A 19,086-nucleotide genomic window follows, 5' to 3' on the forward strand; every position below is an offset into this window, starting at 1 on the left:
TGCCAAAAACACTTTTTTGGCGAGTGACTGTTAAAAAAATAAATGGCAATACGAAAAATAATGAAAATGGCAGCTAATTATTATTTGTTACTTATTTCCTCTATATTTTAATTTATAATAAACATATTTAAAACTCTTTATTTATATATGTATATTTTTTGTTGANTTTCTTATTTTCTCGTTTTATTAATTTAATAAATTTTTATACATTATTCCTTCATAATTTAATTTAGTAATATTTTTCATAACRTTAAAAAAATTAAAAATAAATTTAAAAGAATTGATTGAATTAGATTGAACTTTGTATTACTAAATATTTTTCCACTTCAAAAAATTCCCAAAAAATTTTAATATTGTTATCTCATACACAATAACAAGAGGTTATAATTAGCCCTGCTTTTGTACCAAAATTAATGTAGTATACTAATATAACTTTGTCACTACAATAAAAATAWGAATAATATTCTTTTTTACATAAAATTAATAAACTGAGTTCAATTTTTATAAGAAAATGTATGCCAGCGACATCTGCATGTGATATACTTATACGTGTCTAATAAAAGCATCGTATGGCAACATGGTATACTTAAATGTTTTGACATTTTTAAAATTTACGAAAAATTCTCGTAAAGCGGAATACAAAATATTAAGGAATAGCTATGTATGTCGTCTTTCCTAGTGCAAAATTGAGTTGGGCGTGCATGTGTTTAATTCCGCGATCAGAGATAAACCTGACCGCAAAGATATACTACGCTCAATAAAAAGTAATTTTATCACAACTTGAATAACTAAAAAGATAGCTTTGAACTTTTACATTGCTACTCGGAGAGATTTGTAAAATTTTTATATAATAAAACTTTTGGCTTTCCAAATAACTTCTGATTGTGCTAATAGAGTTTTGGATTTGTAAAATTGCAAAATTCAGGGCGTATAAGCAGGTAAATACATTTTAGCAAGCATTGAAATCTGAAATGGTTTGAAGTAATAAATGAGCGGCAAAAATTATGTGTAATGTTTTTTTYTTTCTTTAATATAGCTGTTGCTGTTATCAATTACAGAAAAGTAAGTTGTCGATAGCGTGGAAAGTGAGAAAGTGGAAATCGTGGAGGAAATTAACCGCCAAAGCAAAAGAAACAATAGCGCAGCAGTAGAGAGGAAATCTGGGAATAAGCAGTAGAGCGAGTGACAACTACAGTTCGTGGACAATTGGAAGGGAGTACAAGGTGGTGGTGGTTGTGTATTGGCATCGTTCTTCGCTCGGCAAAGAGTGAAAACACATTGCAAACGGTTAGTGACGCGCAGAAATTGGACGGCAGCGTTTGGGATCAGTATACCCATTCATAGGAGGCAAATTTTTTGCCTTTTTTGTTGTAAAGGCAGTTTGTTTACAGGCATATAATTGCTTAAAATAGCGGCATTGAAAGCAATTAAGTATTAATCTGTATAGCAGCTGTGATCAGCATTAAGTTTAATAGCAACATTACGTTCTTATTGAATTACTACTGATTTTGCTACAATTGCAATGAATATGGACGACTACGAATCATTACCCACTACCAGTGTGAGCATTAATATGACGGCCGGAGCAATTGCGGGGGTATTGGAACATTGTGTTATGTATCCATTGGATTCGGTTAAGGTGAGTTTTTGTCACTGTTACAGTTTTAAAAAATTATATGTGAAATTAACTTAATGCTAAATCAATCGATTTAATTTAGTTTTTGTTGCAAACCAGCGGTTGAAAGCTGACTGCTCAGCTGTTAGCAACGCTGTCCTAACCTCACATTTAAGCGTCGTGATGTAATTCTTTCCTCTTTGTTGGCTGCTTTATTGTTGTTTTTCTCCCTGTCAAAGTTATTTTTTATTTTTGGTTCGTTCGATTTCGGCATGACATACCAGAACATAGATGGGTATGTCTATTTATTATTGGTAATGAATGCGTTCTCGGATGKTTTTTTATGTATAAATAAGTGCAAAAGAAATTATTTTAATGCATCAGCAGATGTTTGGTTGATTAAGGATTGTGGGAGCAGGTGTAATTGTTGGTATGAAAACAGGTGTATTGTAAAACCATTGACTAAGCATAAACTATCAATCCCATCTGAGGTTAAATGTTTACTATGCAAAGTTATTACTGATAATGGCAGTAATTGCAGATTTTTTATTTTGAAAAAATGCATTTAAGCATAAAAAAGAAAAGGAAGAAAAAAYGTCAACTTCAGCTGCACCGAGGTTAATAGAACCCTTCACTGTTACAGTTATTATGGCTTARAAGGGTATAAAAATATATTTTTGCTTAACAATATGATCGAAGATTGAAGCGATGCTTTGGATAATAGTTTTTGTCAATTCAAAAAAGGACTTCAGTTTGATTGGTCAGTTGTATGGCRGCTATATGTTATATCGCTCCGATAYCGGCGGTTCCGTCAAATAAACAGCTTTTTGGAGATGAGTACAAAATTTCAAATCAATGACTGGAAAAAACATGGTTAAATCGACTCAGCTCGTCATGATGATCTTTTATATTTATTTTTGAATTTGACGCAGCTACTCTCAATTTCGCATTATTATTATTTTTTAAAATTTTTGCACATTTCTGCCATTATTATTTAAAGTTTTTTTTTTTAAATTGTATAATGTATGTCAGTAATATTTTTATGCGAGGTGCAATAAATATTGTTAAATTGTTCTGCCATTTTCGAAACGACAATTCAATTATCCTAGTGGATTTTCATATATTTCCATRTAATTCACGTTCACGGTGCTTATGTCCCAAAACAAGATTATGAGTCGGTAAATCACTCAATTCTTTTTTTATGTATTAAGATAGAGTTTGAGATTGCACATTAGTTAATTATTTTTGGCTGAAGTATGCTTATCGGCTACTAGTGTATTTTGCCAACAATGTACCTGACTGCCAACTGCTAAATGATAAGATAATAACTAGATCTAGAACTTATTTTATGCGAATTAAATTTGTTACTTTAAAATCTAATGCTGTATTATATTATTTTTTAGATAAGGTGAGGCGTTAATTCTTATGAATTGTTAGTTTTATATAAAAAAAAAAAAAAAAAAAAAAAAAAAAAAAAAAAAAAAAAAAAAAAAAAAAAAAAAAAAACATGCGACTATGACGTTTATCATGAGGAGTGGGAATTTACGTATATTCGTTGTAACATTTTTGTCAAACAAAATGTACAACAATTACAATGTAATACGGTATACTTTATTTTTCGTAAGTTTTAGATATTTATGTATACTATTTCGATTTCGAAACTTGTGTTAATATAGCTGATTGATGATTTTCTACGTGCCCAAGTATACAATGTATACGTGTCTATTATGTTCACTTTTTATTTTAGTCATCCTCTATATGMAAATTTGCTTTGATAAAAATGTAATATAATTACCATGCTTCAGTGTCTTATATAATTAATTGGGGGTTCACCATGATATACACATAGGATTAGTATGCAAAAGAAAAAAATACACAAATTTAWTTCATATGTGATCAGAAAATTAAACGATTCAGTAAACAAAATGTTGACATTCGTAGAAATCCCCATAAATGTTTCTCAGAATCATCTGTACATTTATTGAGGCCCACAACATGCCTTGATCGGATAAATTGTTGTAAATTTTAAACGATGTGCTTTTGCATAACAATGCTAAATAATATATAAAGACATTTAGATGACTAGTCGACATTATATAGAGCTTGAAACTAATGTTTAACTAACTAGTTTATCTTCTTACATGCCACCCGCACTATTAGTTGAAAAAAATAAAAAAAATATTAAATAATGTGCTTATCATGCTACAATTTGCAAAAAATGAGAAGCAATTGTGAAGTGTTTGTTTAATCGTAATTTATCGTGGCTTCTGCTCCAATACATAAGTACGCAACACAAGTACATTTGTATATAATATATGTATATATGCGTGTATGTTTGTATGTTTCTACTTTTCGCGATTGTAATTGAACGAGTGCATGTTATTATTATTATTGTTGTTGTTGTTGTTGTTGTTAATTTTTTCCACTGAGGTAATAAAGTGCGCAACAACAATTGTACTGGCATTTTTTACTGTCATGACTTGATGCCTAGTAATTATCTTATAATTTTTTCTTACTTTTGATTGCAGTAATTTGCATTATTATAAATACGTATATACACACATACAAGAGTATATGAATATGTGTCTATTAAATAGACATTTAAATCATTTAATATATATTTATATCTACTATATATTGTATATTATATTCGTGCTCATGAATGAGCCTCGCGTGCATTATTCGGATATATAGGTAGATCGCAACTTATTATTTATTGGGTTATACATACAAAGTTGTCAATATAATATATATGTATAGTAGGTAGAAGTGTCCGTGTATTTATAAAAAATGGGCGTTTATAAATAAGTGCTTATTCACGCTTACAGCGCATTTCAAAACTATTTCTCGCATAATGTTACATAACCTCTCTAGGATTCTTTAACTTTTCTTAAATACACATAATCTCTATGCTATGCTAGGTGCGACTTATCGATTTCGCATAGCACACATGAAAATCCTATATCTACTAWACACAACATTAACTGCATATACCGGCCGTCATGGCGTATAATAGTAGAAAAATTTATGAGCGTGATTTTTCGGTTAGTTTGTTCTTGTTTTTGTATTTCATTGTAGTTTATATCACCTCATCTTAATATCTCTATAACTAATATATAGCACTTAACATTTTTACCTAAGCACGTTTATATGTTATACTTTGCATCCATTAAAAAACTTGTTTATATATAGCAGACTTCGAGYAGCCATGTCCGTCTACTTGTCCGTATATGCGCGAATTAGTCCTTCAGTTTTTCAGATATCGATCTGCAATTTTGCACACGTCCTTTTCTCTACAAGAAGCTGCGCATTTATCAGAACCGCCTAAATCCGACCAGCATTATTAGAATTTAGCTGTCATATTAAGTAAACGATCAGAATTAAGTCCTTGTATGGAAAACTTTTTATTTGATGAGATGTAAACAAGAAATTTTTCTTAAATTATTGTCCAAAGCAACGCTATAATACCCAAATAATTTTCTTTTTTGTACGAACTACAATAACATATAGCTGYCATAAAAACAGGAAAGTGGAACTATAACATAGTTGTACGGAAAAAAAACTTTGTGAAGAGAATTGTAGCTCCGGTGCAAAATTTTTTCTTTTTTTTTTCTTTTGTTTCTTTTTGGTCATTATAAAACATTGAAAATTAATTAACATTTTCAAATATGCTTGAACACAAAGCGAAGTTCAGTTCAAAATTGCTTTTAAATATGCTTTCTTTGTGTGCATACATTCCAAGCTCCTTTGCAAATGCTACGTCTAGCGTGCAAATATTTTGTATGCATACTGCTTTATATACATTGTATTYGCTTCGTGCCTATTATATAACCTATAATATATTATTCTTCGTTGAATACTTTCGTGAATACTTTCCTACTTCGATAATTGAAATTTTATTTATTAAATTACTTAATTAACACTTTAGAGAGCAATTCTCTACTTTCATATACATATATCAATGAAATTTTAGCAGCTACAAACACTACTTCTACTCAGCTCACACAATCGTTTTACTATTCACTATATCATTTTTCCTGCATCATGCCAATCAATCGTCKTATATCTATTCTGACAAAGGTACAAATGTATTTTGTTTCCCAATTCGAYATGCCGATTGTGGTGAAGGCATATATGTATAATTATTCTGGGAAACCACGCAAGTGTCGTTTAAGATTTCAATGTTAGATAAGTTCTTACTGCCCGTTCCTCAAATATGTTATACTAATTTTTTCTTGTTTTTTAAGAACATTTCAAGGGACCTAACAGCGTTATAAATAATATTTTGTTTTTGTTTGAGTAGTGATAGCTGGGCGTTGTTTGCTTAAATCAATTGCCTTTTCCGAGCACACGACATTTTTACCACCATCTGGTGGAATACATACATACACGTTTTTGTGCATCTATCTACAATCATAAACTGCACTCGACGACCGGCTTCTGCTGTGTACCGACCTGAAGTGCAGCAACTTGAGGTAGAGAACTTATCATATTAATTTAGATTACGAAATTGCGTAAAACCGCTTTATTTACGAATGAAAATAGAAGACTACAATTACTAAGTACTTAAAAAACAACTAGGTGCGGTATCAAAGGTTAACACCTCACCACACAATTTTTTTAATTACAGTTGTATAGAACAAAAAATCAATATTAAATAAAAATAGGCTTAATTTTCATTGCAATTACGTTTTTGTATTTGCCCAATTAGATGCAGTATTGGCGAACAATCAATACCGCTACATCACTCAGTCCATAAAAATAATATATTTATATGTACATATGTACATATGGATGCAAGCGAGTGCGTATTCAAAACCAATATCGACCTCAACCTCTTTATTTTCGTATGCAAAATAAATTTTAAATAATAAATAGCAGACTTGAAAATGTATTTTCTCAATTATGTATAGGGTCACATTTCAATTTACGACCTGCATATAAGATACTCTTTATTATTAAACCTTATCACCATTGTTTGTACACGTATACATACATAATTTCAGACAAGAATGCAAAGTTTATCGCCAGTCACTTCCAACTATGACATCAGCACCACCTTCAAGAACATGATCAAGAAAGAGGGTATTATGAGGTGAGTTAATTGCTACTTTAAAAGTMATTTTTGTTATTTTCCATACTGATAAAATTTTGGCAATTCTATATTGGTTTTCATAACTATTGATGGACTGCTGCTACAGACCCATACGTGGTGTCTCCGCTGTTGTTGCTGGCGCCGGACCCGCACATGCGCTGTACTTTGGTTCCTACGAAATGACGAAAGAGCTCCTGACTAAGTTCACCACCAATAATCATGTCAATTATAGTGAGTACAATATTTCATATATACTATATTAAAGTTTTTTCACAAAAGTTTCTTGATTTTAATCTTTAGTGGCGTCCGGTGCTATAGCGACACTCATACATGATGCCGTATCGAATCCCACGGAAGTGATAAAACAACGCATGCAAATGTACAATTCAAAGTATAGTTCAGTTATTAGCTGTATGAAGGACGTATATCGTACTGAGGGCATCCAAGCATTCTACAGATCATACTCCACACAGCTAGTGATGAATATACCATATCAGACAATACATTTTGCCACATACGAATTTTTCCAAAATATGGTAAATACCAATAAATTATAGCTRTTTATGTAAAAAATTATACATATTTACTTTSCAACAGTTGAATCATGAACGGAGATATAGTCCCGTAGTTCATATGGTGGCCGGTGGCGCAGCTGGTGCAACCGCTGCTGCCTTCACAACGCCACTGGATGTGGTGAAAACGTTGTTAAATACACAGGAGAATGGGCTCACGAAGGGCATGGGTGAAGCAATACGGCAGGTAAAGAAAGTAGTGATATTACGTGTGTTTAAGCAACCTTCAAGTCAAATTTCCCCCTTTCAATGTGCAATGTAATCATTGAATTGCTTAATTTTGTTTGCAGATCTACGCCGTGGCTGGCGTGAAAGGCTTCTTCCGTGGCATGTTGGCACGCGTATTGTACTCCATGCCCGCTACCGCAATTTGCTGGTCAACATATGAATTCTTCAAATTCTATTTGGCTGGCTCCAATCACAGCACCTACAAGTCATCGATCACCGGCAAGAATGCGTTGCAGCGGCGAGACGATGTAGTGGAACCCGCTGAGAAGACAGCCTACGTGCTGCCAGTGACAACGGCCGATGCCGTGGAGGAGCTACCAACAAGTCCAAGTGCAACAACAGCTACAGCGCCCAGTAGCAGCAGCGGGGGTGGAGCGACAGCTGGGCTAGSGCCAAGTAGTGCTACGGCTATCAAAAGCGTATGTGAACTGCCTAGTAATGTGACGACATCCGCTTTAAATCTGCACACCAGGCATACGGATGTGAAAAGTACGCGACCATTTGAACGAGGATACTCGAGYCCGTAATTCAAAGAGTGATACTCAGAAATAGAACGAGTGTCGGAGAGAGGGGAGCAACATGAAACGAAACAAAATATTGTAATATACAAAACTCAAGAAAAATCTAGTTATCAAGCGACGACTCAATGCCAGCGTGGAGCGCACGTTAATACAACATACAACTTTATTACCGTATTTGGCAACGCTGGCGTGTGTATATTTATTTATTTTTGGCGTGTCTTTATTGTGAGGCTTGTTGCGCGTGCAGTTGGGCGGGGTGGTGTGTTTAACAGTGTCGACGTGGACCGTCACACTGCGAGTCACCCCAAATTCCTTCCTATCAGAGAAGACTAAAGACTACCAAAAGAGTGCTCAAGAACGGTATCTAACTGGCGAACGTTTTGTTTAATGGTGATGAATGTGATAAATGTTATTTTTTGTTTGTGCGGTGTTTAAATACCCATCACCTGCCTGTTGCATAAACTGCATAAAAAAGAAGCTCAATAAAAATTAAAAATGACGTTATGGATTATATAAAATATCTATACTACTAAAGAGAGAAGAATCGAGCCAGTGCTAAAACCCTTCTGCTTTAATTGTGCTGCCAACAGGTTGGAACATTTCGCCAATTCTCGGATAAAACGACCCTTATATAGTATTATGTAAATATGCAAGTCTTTAGCTACACCCCTGCTCAGCAACCATACCTTGCGGCACGATGCGCCCTCCCCCTCTCCCCCGTCCGCACATTATTTGCGATGTAAAAATTCATGTTTGTAAAAATAAAAAAAAAATTATCAATTCGGGAAGTGAAATCAATTCGAAAAATCACTAAGTGTTTACTCTACACAATAAAATCTTTGCAAAAGAGCATCAACTTGTAATCTAATTACAATACACTAAATAAACCTAATAAAAAAGGAAAGAAAGAAGAAAAATAAAATCCCCTGAACAGAACAACAAAAAATGGCGCTATGMGTAGTTGTAGGCACAATACTTGTTAGCAGCATTTTGAATTTCCAAGAAATTCACAACACAACTATACGAGTGCATAAAAATACAAGTCACGGTATCGAACTGCGTTTAAGTTCAGGTGCAGCGCGATCTAACAGCAAGTTGAAACTATTATTTTGCCATTACCACGCTACTACATGGAATCGACAACACTTCCAAACAACATACATACATACAATTACACACACATAGTTGCAAACGTTGCAAAAGAATTTCTACTGTGATTACATATATATTACACCATACACGCCTTATATGTTCGGAGTTAAGAAGATGATGCTCATTTTGCTACTTGAAAGACAGGTCTTTTCAATACATTTTTGTTTTCATTCTACATATTTAGATTGTGGTTTTAGCGTGGTGACTGCAAGATATGAAAATTGTTAATATTATTTTAAATTATATTAAATGTAAACTCTTAATATATGCTAACATAAAAATTTTATTGTTATTAAATTACACAATCTTGTAATTTTCAAAGAGAAAAGCWGAAAAAATAGTCTTTTCGCCAAATTGTATGCTTTGTTTTTTCATTTAATGGGGGGCGGGAGGGGCAAATGTATTGCCAATCGCTTGTTGAATAAGCCAGTAATTGTTTCCTCTAGTCTATAGTCTATTGAATATCTACAAGACAGATATGCACCTATATTCTCTATATCGGAATCTAATTATCGGGTGTTGACTTTTCTAGCTAGTTCATCTTCCTGCTCTACAGTGCCAGGCAGATCACTGCGAAAAAGGAAGGTTCGATTAACTGAAACTGAAATTTATTTTTTTTTTCTTGTTTAGCAACATTTAGAGATGACATAATTTGGAGTTTGGAAGACTTTTTTGCAAAAAAAAAAAAAAAAGAAAAAACGGGCATTAACTCACTATTTAGAATATTAAATGTTAGGGCGATGTTGTCGAGACGTTTGTATATTATAGTAATAATCGATTATTAATGTAATGCCGTTATTGGGTGTCACTGAACCACTAATCACCTGAGTTAAAATTTCGATACGAACGGGCTAGTAGTTAGTAATATCTTTTACTAGATTTTTAACAGTTTTGTTGGTGATTAGGGGCTAATTACTTTTCAGRAAAAATGTTACCGCGTAGTAGATAAGACCCGCAAAACAATAGTTTTACACAGAGTAACAAACTGGATCATGAATAACTCGTAGATTTTTTTTAATGAGATGAAGTAAAATTATTTTGAAGAAATTCAAAAGTACCAAAATGAAAAACTGTTTTCACTTGTATAAATATATGTATATGTATTTTTTTTTTTTTTATTTAAGCAATGTATATAAATTTTAATTTTTAATTATATTTTTTTATGTCGCCGATAAAACAACATCTATTTCTAGATTATAGTATCCATACCTCTACGACGTGAGCGCTGACTTAAAACAGGACGCGGTTTGTACAAATCCTCGCTGTTATAACGCTGTTGACTCAATTTATTTACAGGCGCAATGCGGCGAACGCATTTCACCTCATCTGTAAAGGACACACACATTAAAGTCGCTTGAAAGGTAAAATCAATACGAACATACACAAAAAAAAAAAAACGTAGGTGAAAAGTAAGTAGCAGCAGATTATATTTAAAATATTTAAATAAAAAGATGCTTAGGAAATTTAAACGAAAAAAGGAAAATACTCAAATAATCAATTGAAAACACTTCAAAATTAATTAACAAATTGCTTACCCAGCATGGTTTGTAGGATATACATTTTTGTTTTTGTTTTTTGTTTACATTTGTTTTTAATGAACTCTTTTATGACTGACTATGTTATTAGGTCATGCGATACGCGTAGACGCTACATTTTTACCAGTACCTAATAAACGCTTCATATTGAGTTTTGCTTTTCTTTGATTTAATTTGTATGCATATCTAAAAATCAATGAAGAATAGAGCGAAAAGTAAATAAAAGAAAACAACGTGATTACTGTTAATCGAATAAGTAATTTGCAATTTCTTACAAAATTTTCTACCATAATTTTGTTTTCAAAATTTCTTTTACAATTCAAAAAACCATTTAATTTTTTTTTTAATATATATGTAGAAAAATTATAGTGTTTTTGCAAAAAATGAGTGTAGGTATGTCACCAGTTTTTAGCGCTAGTATATTAGTAATTCATAAATATAATTAGAGTGTAGATTTTGAAAATAAATAAATTGATTAAAGRAGTAAGAGCTAAAATAATTTTTGTAAGTAAAAAATTAATTTCCGGTTATATTTTAACATTATTTTTTAAATTGGATACCTAAATCGTTATATATTATTGTGGAATTCGAAAAATTTATTTTTTAGTATACATACATATATATGTATGTATATCAGATATACATGTATTTTTGAATATTATCCGAAATATTTAATAGGTTACCAAAACCTTAAAAGCATTTTTCTTGGAACGATTTGTTTTCTTCGCTTTCGGGAATAGCTGGACCGACCAACTTGAAATTTTCACACGACCAATTTAGATATGGTAATGCTCAAAGGAATAATACTTTTGATAAAAATTTCGATTTTTTTAACCCCCCTACGACAAAAAACAAAATTTTTCCTAGCCCTTTGATTTACCTGTACTCATCTATAGTWTTATAACAATATTTTTTTTAGGGTTTCGGATTTGAGATAACTTTGAGAGGTTCTCCTGAAGACCGCCTACTGGATTAAGGAATCCAAAAATTTTAAATATCATTATTTTTATTATCGTATTATAATATAAATATTTTATTGTGCACAGTTCCATTAAAAAAAAATTAAAAGTATTCAACTAATATTGATTAATACAATAACTGTGCAACTAAGTAATAAATTTATGTGGAGCAGTAATATTTTTTTGCATATTCTTGCATATATAAATGATAATAGTAAATAAAGAAGAGTATTACTTGAAGTCTCACAAAATTCGTTCGAACACGGTAACACTGTATTCTCAACTTTTTTTTAATGTTCAAATTTGTGGCAAATAATTTACAAAATTCGGCTGCTCTTCAGCTGTATTACCTTTCACAGGCGTATTTTTTTATAGCAAAAAAAGGGTATAAAAAGATGTTTTACTTGATTTTGATCGGTCAGCATGTATGGAAGCTATGTGCTCTAGTAGCACATCTAGCTATAAATAATTTGTTCAGATATTGTAGCGTTGCCTTCGACAATAATCTATGCCATGAAGATAATTTCTCAAATAAAACAATTTCAGAACGATAACTCAAAAATGAATTATATATATACTTAAAACTTTGTTGCAAACTTAAGCAGGGTATGTGAAAGGTATATTTACTTTATCTTATTGTTAAATTATTAAGGCGATACATGTAAAAGATTCGTGCTTATAGTATTTCTTGCTTCACAGACCTTTTTACATAATTTTTAGAAGCATGCAAAMAACAACAACTATACTACTTTTCATAAAATAAATAAATAAAACAAACAAATGTGTGCTACACAATAATGCAAACTAAGTAAATTCATGAACAATGCAAAAATCTACAAAAACAAAATGTGTGTGTTGCCAAAGCGTAATAGAAGCTTACCGGCATTTTTATCCAACGCCATATTCTCTTTGGAGTTCGCGCTCGCATCGGATGGAGTGGGCGAGGGCTTACTTTGTACAAGGCTACCGTTATTATTTCGTTTACGTTTCCCATGCAAGTCGCAGACGCCATCGAACGTGCTGCCGATCGGGCTATCCGCACTCCTTTCGCCTCTGTTGAAGTATTCACGATCTCCAGCATATGTGGGCACACAATCGATTTTAAGAGTAGCACAGGTTTGTGGCCTTTCACTGCCATCYGTCTCGCCTTCATTTTGCCGTTCTTCATAAGTGTCGCACAACTGATTGACACAATCGAAACGTAAATTGTTAACCACACGACGACAGCGATCCATTGCGTTATCTATTAAACGCAAGCGATCTGAAAATTGTTCACTTGTTTCTTCGAAGAAAAGTAGCTGACACTCATCCGCCGTTGTGAGCCCGGTGGCAGCTTGAGTATTCGGTACAACTGGGGTAACAGCGCGTTTAGTTGATTTGGTCTCCATTTTGCAATCTTTGAGAATCATGTCGGAGGTGTGAGTATAAGTGGCTGATGATGGTCCCAGATCGATGAAATTGATGTTGGGATTTTCAAGCATATCACTTAAAATGACAACTTTATTGCCATGTGGTTGTGTCGCCAACGCATTTGAACTTACATCTTCGGTTATCATAGTCGACGCGGTAGCGGTTTTCTCTTCGAGATCTGAAAAAAAAAAAAAAAAATACAGTATATTTTTAGGACATTTGACTATAAAGTTCTCTTAGAATTTTCGTTACAAACTTACTATTTTTTGACTTCCCTTTTGGACTACGCGAAGAGTTTTTCGTATCTCTAACTTGACTTTGTTTMTTCTCGCTGTTATTTGATATGGTATTTTGACCAACTTTTTCGTGCTCACTGCCGCCATTTTTACGATTTGTGCCACTAGCACTTCCACCCTCGTCATTCGAATCGGTTGACTTACGACGGCTCACTTTATTCGCCTTTTCACTATTGTGATCATCAACGAGCGCTTCAGTTTTGGTAGTTTCTGTACTGCCATCATCTTGTTTTGAGCTACCACCGTTGTTCGAACTGCTTCGATGATACTTTTTCTCATTTTCGCGTTTCTCACGCTTCGCATCGTGGCTCTCTGATCGACTGGACGAACTTGATGAAGACGTGAAAGCGCTCGAATGTTTCGATGTAACTTGCTTTTCATTTTTGTTACTTGAACTTGTATCATGTGAGCGGCCGGTGGAGGAACTAGAACGTTTGGAGCTACTGCTACGTTCGGTATTATCGTTCTTGTCCTTTGTACTCTTGTCGTGGGTGCGTGTTCTATCCTTGCTTCTATATTTCTCCTTGTGGTTCTTCTCTTTATCWCTGTGCTTGTCTTTCTCTTTATGTCTTCTTTTATCGCTACTTCTATCCCGATCACTACTCCTATCCTTCTCGTTACTCCTGTTTTTGCTTCGATCCCGATCCTTATACTTGTCTTTAGAGCTGTGCGATCGTCGCTTATCTTTAGAATGCTTTTTGTGTCGCGAAGACGATGACGAGGAACCGTGATTTCGTGAAGTACTTGCTTCTTTTTTATCTCGCTGCTCTTGCATAGGTATTGGAAATACTTCATCTGTTACATTCACAGATTCAGCTTTGGTTTCGACTGCAACTTCCTCTTTGTAATGTTGAGTACTTACATCTTCTAAGGAAGAACCGAAACTGCTGTCAAGAGGAGTAGGCGTAGGTGTTGCTGCAGGTGTTGTGATACCCGGARCTTGTATGCGCTCCACATCAGTATCAATTGTTAAATTACCAAAGTGATGTGGTGCCTCCTTACTTTCTAAATTTTCACACAATGTATTCACTTGTCTCAACGATATATCATCAGCAGTTACTGAATTACATTCGCCTTCTTGTTCCAACAAATTCGTTTTTCGCTCAGTRCCTATAAATAAATTGTTATTTAACAAAACACATATATAATATAATGGGCTAATGCATCCCAACATACCTTCAAATTTAATCTCATCTTTTTTAATATCGAAATGTAGTTCAGACGGCGCTGACTTTGCGCATAACATTTCCGATGAATTTTCACTGAATTTTGGCATTTGTGCCTCCTCAGATATATTCGCTGAAGCTAATTCAATAGCTGCTGCTGTTTGATCGGAAATTGTTTGTTGTGGTGTGTTGTGCGTACTAGAATTATCCATGAAACTATGTGATGCATTCGCTGTTACGTCAGAGATGTTACTGTCACTCGACACTTGCGATAGTTGAGAATCTTGTGATAATAGCGCTTCCGTTCCAAACGATATATTGGCATGCTTCGCAATTTCGGGATCTGTTGAATTTGCCGACACGGAGGTGTCCTGTGTTTCTGAATCTTGTTGATTACCTGGTTCAACTTTTATCATACTTCCGCTTGGTATTGCTTCAACTTTAACGTTGTTGAATTGTTGCTTCATATCASCTAGATCTTCATTTTTAATTTCTGACTTCACAGTTTTATTTGGTTCAACACATTTCACAAGTGGTTCGAAAGGTGGTGACTCGTCATCCTCGTCTGCCGTTTTATCATCGACATCCACGTCCATATCCATGACGGATGGGTCGTCTCCGTAACATTCAGATTTTACTGTCGCTTTATCGGAATCAGGACTCACTTGTTCCAGTCCAGTTGGCAAAAGGCTGCTGGTTTCTATTTTCAAAGGCGGTCCAGTCAATGGCAACGGTGGTAGTGGATGCATGATTGGTGTAGGCGGTTCGTGTTTAACGGGTGGTGGTGGCAGTCCTAAATATTTGTATGTGATTTCCTCAATGCGCGGTTGAAAAACGGTACCTATTTTCGGGTTCACTACTTGATCAACTATACGTTCCACGCCTACATCCAAAAACCCAGATCTGCAAAAGCAAATTAGAAAAGTGTAAATATGTTTCACCACAACCAGGTCTAATCGTTCTATAGACTTACTCTGTAATATGTCTGCGCAATTTCTCACGTAATTGATTTTTATTCATGTCCGGCGTCCATTGTTGTTCAGATAGAAACTTTTTCACAGTACTTTCAACGCGTTGTCGAAGATTTTGATAAGCAGGTTTGGTGTCCACGTCTGCCATAGAATCTTTTCGAAATTCATCGAAAACACCTTGTGAYTTTACCTCATGCAAAATTCGGTCCTCAAGCTGAGGATCCAAATGTGAAGCCATAGTGGCACTTCTATTTTAGAAATTTTTTATTAAATCAGTTGATAAAAACCCCAACTTTTTCTAATAACATTTAGCAAAACTCAACTATTTTGTTTTTCTACGCCTCCTGAAAAAAACATTGTACCGTTGCCAGATGTTACAATGTGAAATGAGTAATTTATAATACAGCGTCCACACGCAAAGTAGGACCATATTTATTTCCATATTTCTATATTTTTGTTGACAACAATTTTGTTCGTGAGTGCTGATGTGGTGTGCGTGAAGTGGTGCAATAGTAAAAGCCCACGTCAACAACTTGAAGCCACAGAAAATGTGTATAAATAAGTTAATTATCAAATTGGGGGCAGGCAATTTGGACCGAAATTAACTTCTGAAAATGATATTTTTATTCTGAAAATGTTACTGAGAAACTAGTATTTGTTTTACAAGTTCCATTCCTTTTGTTAATTTCCAGTCGAAAAGTAATTGCTTGCGCTTTCACTGAAAGTCTGCTGTCAAGTACTATTCATGATAAATATTCATAAAAATAAAAAACATAAAGCGGATTTGTAACAAATATAATATATGCTCGAGACAGTTTATGTTAGCTGAAAAAAGATACACAACATAAAAACGGCTGAATATATAAATAAAAATTGTTTATAAATACATTCCTATAAAATATGTAGGCAAGAAAGTTTAAATAAGACCAGTTTAATTAGTAGAATTTAGTATATAGATTTTTTTKAATAGATATTAAATATTTATGTATATCATTTTACTTATAGTTTTGTAAAAAAAATTAACTAAGTGTTTTTATCAACAAATTAAATGTCTTAAACTTCTTTCCAACCAAAAATTTTAAATTTTAATAACTCATTAAAGTTCAATATACACTGAACTAACTTTTCGATTTTTATATTGTTTATACAATAAATACACCATTACATTTGATTATAAGCTTCTTGTTTTTGATTAAATTCAATTCCAAACCTAAGGGATGACCCCCTAAAATAATTTTATAAMATAAATACAATTATAACACCTATGATTACGGTAGTACAACATTAAATAGAACAAGTAGAATAATAAACCATAAATGTAAAAATAATGAATAATAATTCTACATTCTCTGACCTTTCAACCAAATGAGAAATACTATTTTACTATATTTTGTCGATGTTAAAAATATTACAAAAATAAATAAAATAATTATTTTGCAAAACATTATTTAAATATAAACGACTGGTACAAAAATAATATAATATATCAAAAGCCGCGCCAATGGCTCGCCATATCAAACGACAAAATGGCAACGAAACACACGTGAATAACGGAATGAAACATTCCGCCGCATTGTGATTGGTTGCAGAGGCAGCCATTTTTTAAGCACACAGACCATTCACGCAAATCACAACATCGCTCGCCAATGAAACGACGAACAAGGGKTGGGTAAACGACGGCACGAAAGCAGTGTTTGTGTGCTTAGGCAAGGCAAAGGCTATGTGTGCATGTAAATATGTATATTTTGCCGTGTGTCAATGCCATGGCTGACACATGGGCTCAGTGTTTTCGTTTACAGTTAATTAAAAGAAGAAGGCAGTCAATCGGAACCAGTCGAGCGGCCCGTCCGCATTTAAATTATACCGCGTTTGCATTGTCGCTACGGTAAATAATATCAATTGCAAATAAAATAAATTTACGTACCTACACTAATACAGCTCATATGTACAATAACAATAAACAATGTGTGGGTAAAAGTACTTTAGAAGGAAGTGGATTAACTAGTCAAAACAGGTGTGCTATTAAAACAATTTGTTTTGTTTTATTAATCTTCACATACACTTGTGTATGTGTCGGCGACAATTTCAAGTGGACAGTGCAAATTGTCAAATCAAGTCGTTAAAATTCAACAATATGTTACAACATCAACAACAATCACAGGTGTCGCAGGGATACTACGATTACAATCAAGCCAGTCCGACAAGTTTTACCAATTCGGATTCTTTAAATACCACACCGTTTTCAGTGAAAGATATACTGAATTTGGTGAATCAAAACGAGAGTTATGAAGTGTTTGGCTCCTTGGAGAGGTTAGTTGCATTTTTGTTACATTTAATTAATCTCACTTTGTATATGTTTTTGTGTATTATCACAGTGGTAAAGTTCAATATTTATTCATTTGAAATTTAATACAATATAGCTGTATAAAWAAATATTTTAACAACAACATCGTATCAAATTTTTTGTTTGTAAAAGTTATAAGTTGTAAAAAATTGTAAACTTTGGTATATAACAATATAATATAATTTTTTGCGTGTTAATTATCCATCCAAAAGCTAATGCATAAGAAAAATATTGTACGAATGTGACAAATGTASTTAATAGCGATTATCAATCGAAATTATGGAATCTTCTTTCTTTCTAAGCTAAGCAAATCCAAGCTTAACCATACTGTTAAGGCAATTGGGGCAAATCGGTCATGCTTCTGTCAATATTTTTGTCAATTCGCGATGTATACTATAAATACGTATACAGTTAAGTTTTTAACTATGAAAATATTTTTGTTGGATTAAAGTAAACTTTRCGGTAATGAAATCATAATTCAAGTGATAAAATGGCGTTAAACGTTTTTTTTTCAAAACAGCATTTTTCGAATCAGGGGTTGATGGTAGATAATCATATGATCATCAAATATTGAGCTGTCATACAAACTATCCGGTCAAAATTAAGTTCTGGTCAAAGATATAGCTTTGAAGCCGAAGTTAACGGCTTTTCTTGTGTTTTGTTACTATTGCACTCTCTCTTATAAACAGTTCTCCCTATTTTTCGGTTAAAAGCACGTAAAAATTAAGTTTTTTGTAGATTGTATAGATTCATTTGTGAATTTTTTCAGATAGAACGAGTTCATATTTTATCCATAACTGTTGAGGTCGACTTGAAAATCATGATTCTATAGGTTGCCCCAGTATTCGCTTTATTATTTCAAAACTCATTTATTTGTTTAAAAAAATTGAAACCCCTTAAAATAAAAACGAAAATAACCCACGAAAAAATATTTAAAACTCTTTAGCAATAAGTGAGGTTTCTCTTCTTCATGATATAATATATTAAAAGGACCTTTAGCGGTAATCGGTTTTAAAATAACTGATGAAAAGAAAATGTATGATTTATTAACTCTATAAATTTGGCATCCTAATTAACATTGTTTTCTGGATGATATAATACATATAACGCATGTAAAACCTAGCGAAAATTGCAATAAGAGTTTCATTGAAATATTCGGACAGCTTTTGTCTATCGTAAGATGCATAGCCAAGAATAGAATATATTCAATGAAAAGGACCAT

At 33.2% G+C, this 19,086-nt stretch overlaps 3 protein-coding genes across 5 annotated transcripts in view; 2 read left to right on the forward strand and 1 right to left on the reverse strand.

Moving 5' to 3' along the window:
* The first annotated feature begins 674 nt into the window (after positions 1–674).
* On the forward strand, positions 675–9,446 carry LOC108967605 (mitoferrin). Of its 2 annotated transcripts, XM_018931139.1 has the most exons (7): positions 675–938; positions 1,037–1,639; positions 6,622–6,710; positions 6,817–6,941; positions 7,011–7,246; positions 7,308–7,469; positions 7,573–9,446. In XM_018931139.1, exons 2-7 carry the CDS (start codon positions 1,523–1,525, stop codon positions 8,035–8,037), a joined length of 1,194 nt encoding a protein of 397 aa, XP_018786684.1. In that variant the 5' UTR covers positions 675–938; positions 1,037–1,522; the 3' UTR covers positions 8,038–9,446. The 2 variants fall into 2 exon arrangements, with proteins under 2 accessions (XP_018786684.1, XP_018786685.1); XM_018931140.1 differs by lacking the exons at positions 675–938; positions 1,037–1,639 and adding an exon at positions 1,711–2,045.
* Positions 9,447–10,292: 846 nt separating this feature from the next.
* Positions 10,293–15,883, reverse strand: LOC108967606 (biorientation of chromosomes in cell division protein 1-like 1). Of its 2 annotated transcripts, XR_001993268.1 has the most exons (6): positions 15,523–15,883; positions 14,560–15,452; positions 13,348–14,493; positions 12,558–13,265; positions 10,719–10,904; positions 10,418–10,509 (listed from the first exon to the last, which is right to left on the reverse strand). XR_001993268.1 is itself a non-coding variant. In XM_018931141.1 (5 exons), exons 1-5 carry the CDS (start codon positions 15,756–15,758, stop codon positions 10,373–10,375), a joined length of 3,120 nt encoding a protein of 1,039 aa, XP_018786686.1. In that variant the 5' UTR covers positions 15,759–15,883; the 3' UTR covers positions 10,293–10,372. The 2 variants fall into 2 exon arrangements, 1 of the variants encoding a protein (XP_018786686.1); XM_018931141.1 differs by lacking the exon at positions 10,719–10,904 and having other exon boundaries at positions 10,293–10,509.
* Positions 15,884–17,378: 1,495 nt separating this feature from the next.
* LOC108967607 (muscle-specific homeobox protein tinman) overlaps positions 17,379–19,086 on the forward strand; it is a 6,791-nt gene continuing 5,083 nt past the window's right edge. Inside the window, exon 1 of the mRNA XM_018931142.1 lies at positions 17,379–17,830. Coding sequence (XP_018786687.1) covers positions 17,589–17,830 — 242 coding nt within the window. The 5' untranslated portion in view covers positions 17,379–17,588. The remainder of the gene's footprint in view (positions 17,831–19,086) is intronic.

The sequence above is a fragment of the Bactrocera latifrons genome, unplaced genomic scaffold (genome assembly GCF_001853355.1).
Source record: "Bactrocera latifrons isolate USDA-ARS-PBARC rearing strain unplaced genomic scaffold, ASM185335v1 scaffold_191, whole genome shotgun sequence".
In the NCBI taxonomy this organism is placed as follows: Eukaryota; Metazoa; Arthropoda; class Insecta; order Diptera; family Tephritidae; genus Bactrocera; species Bactrocera latifrons.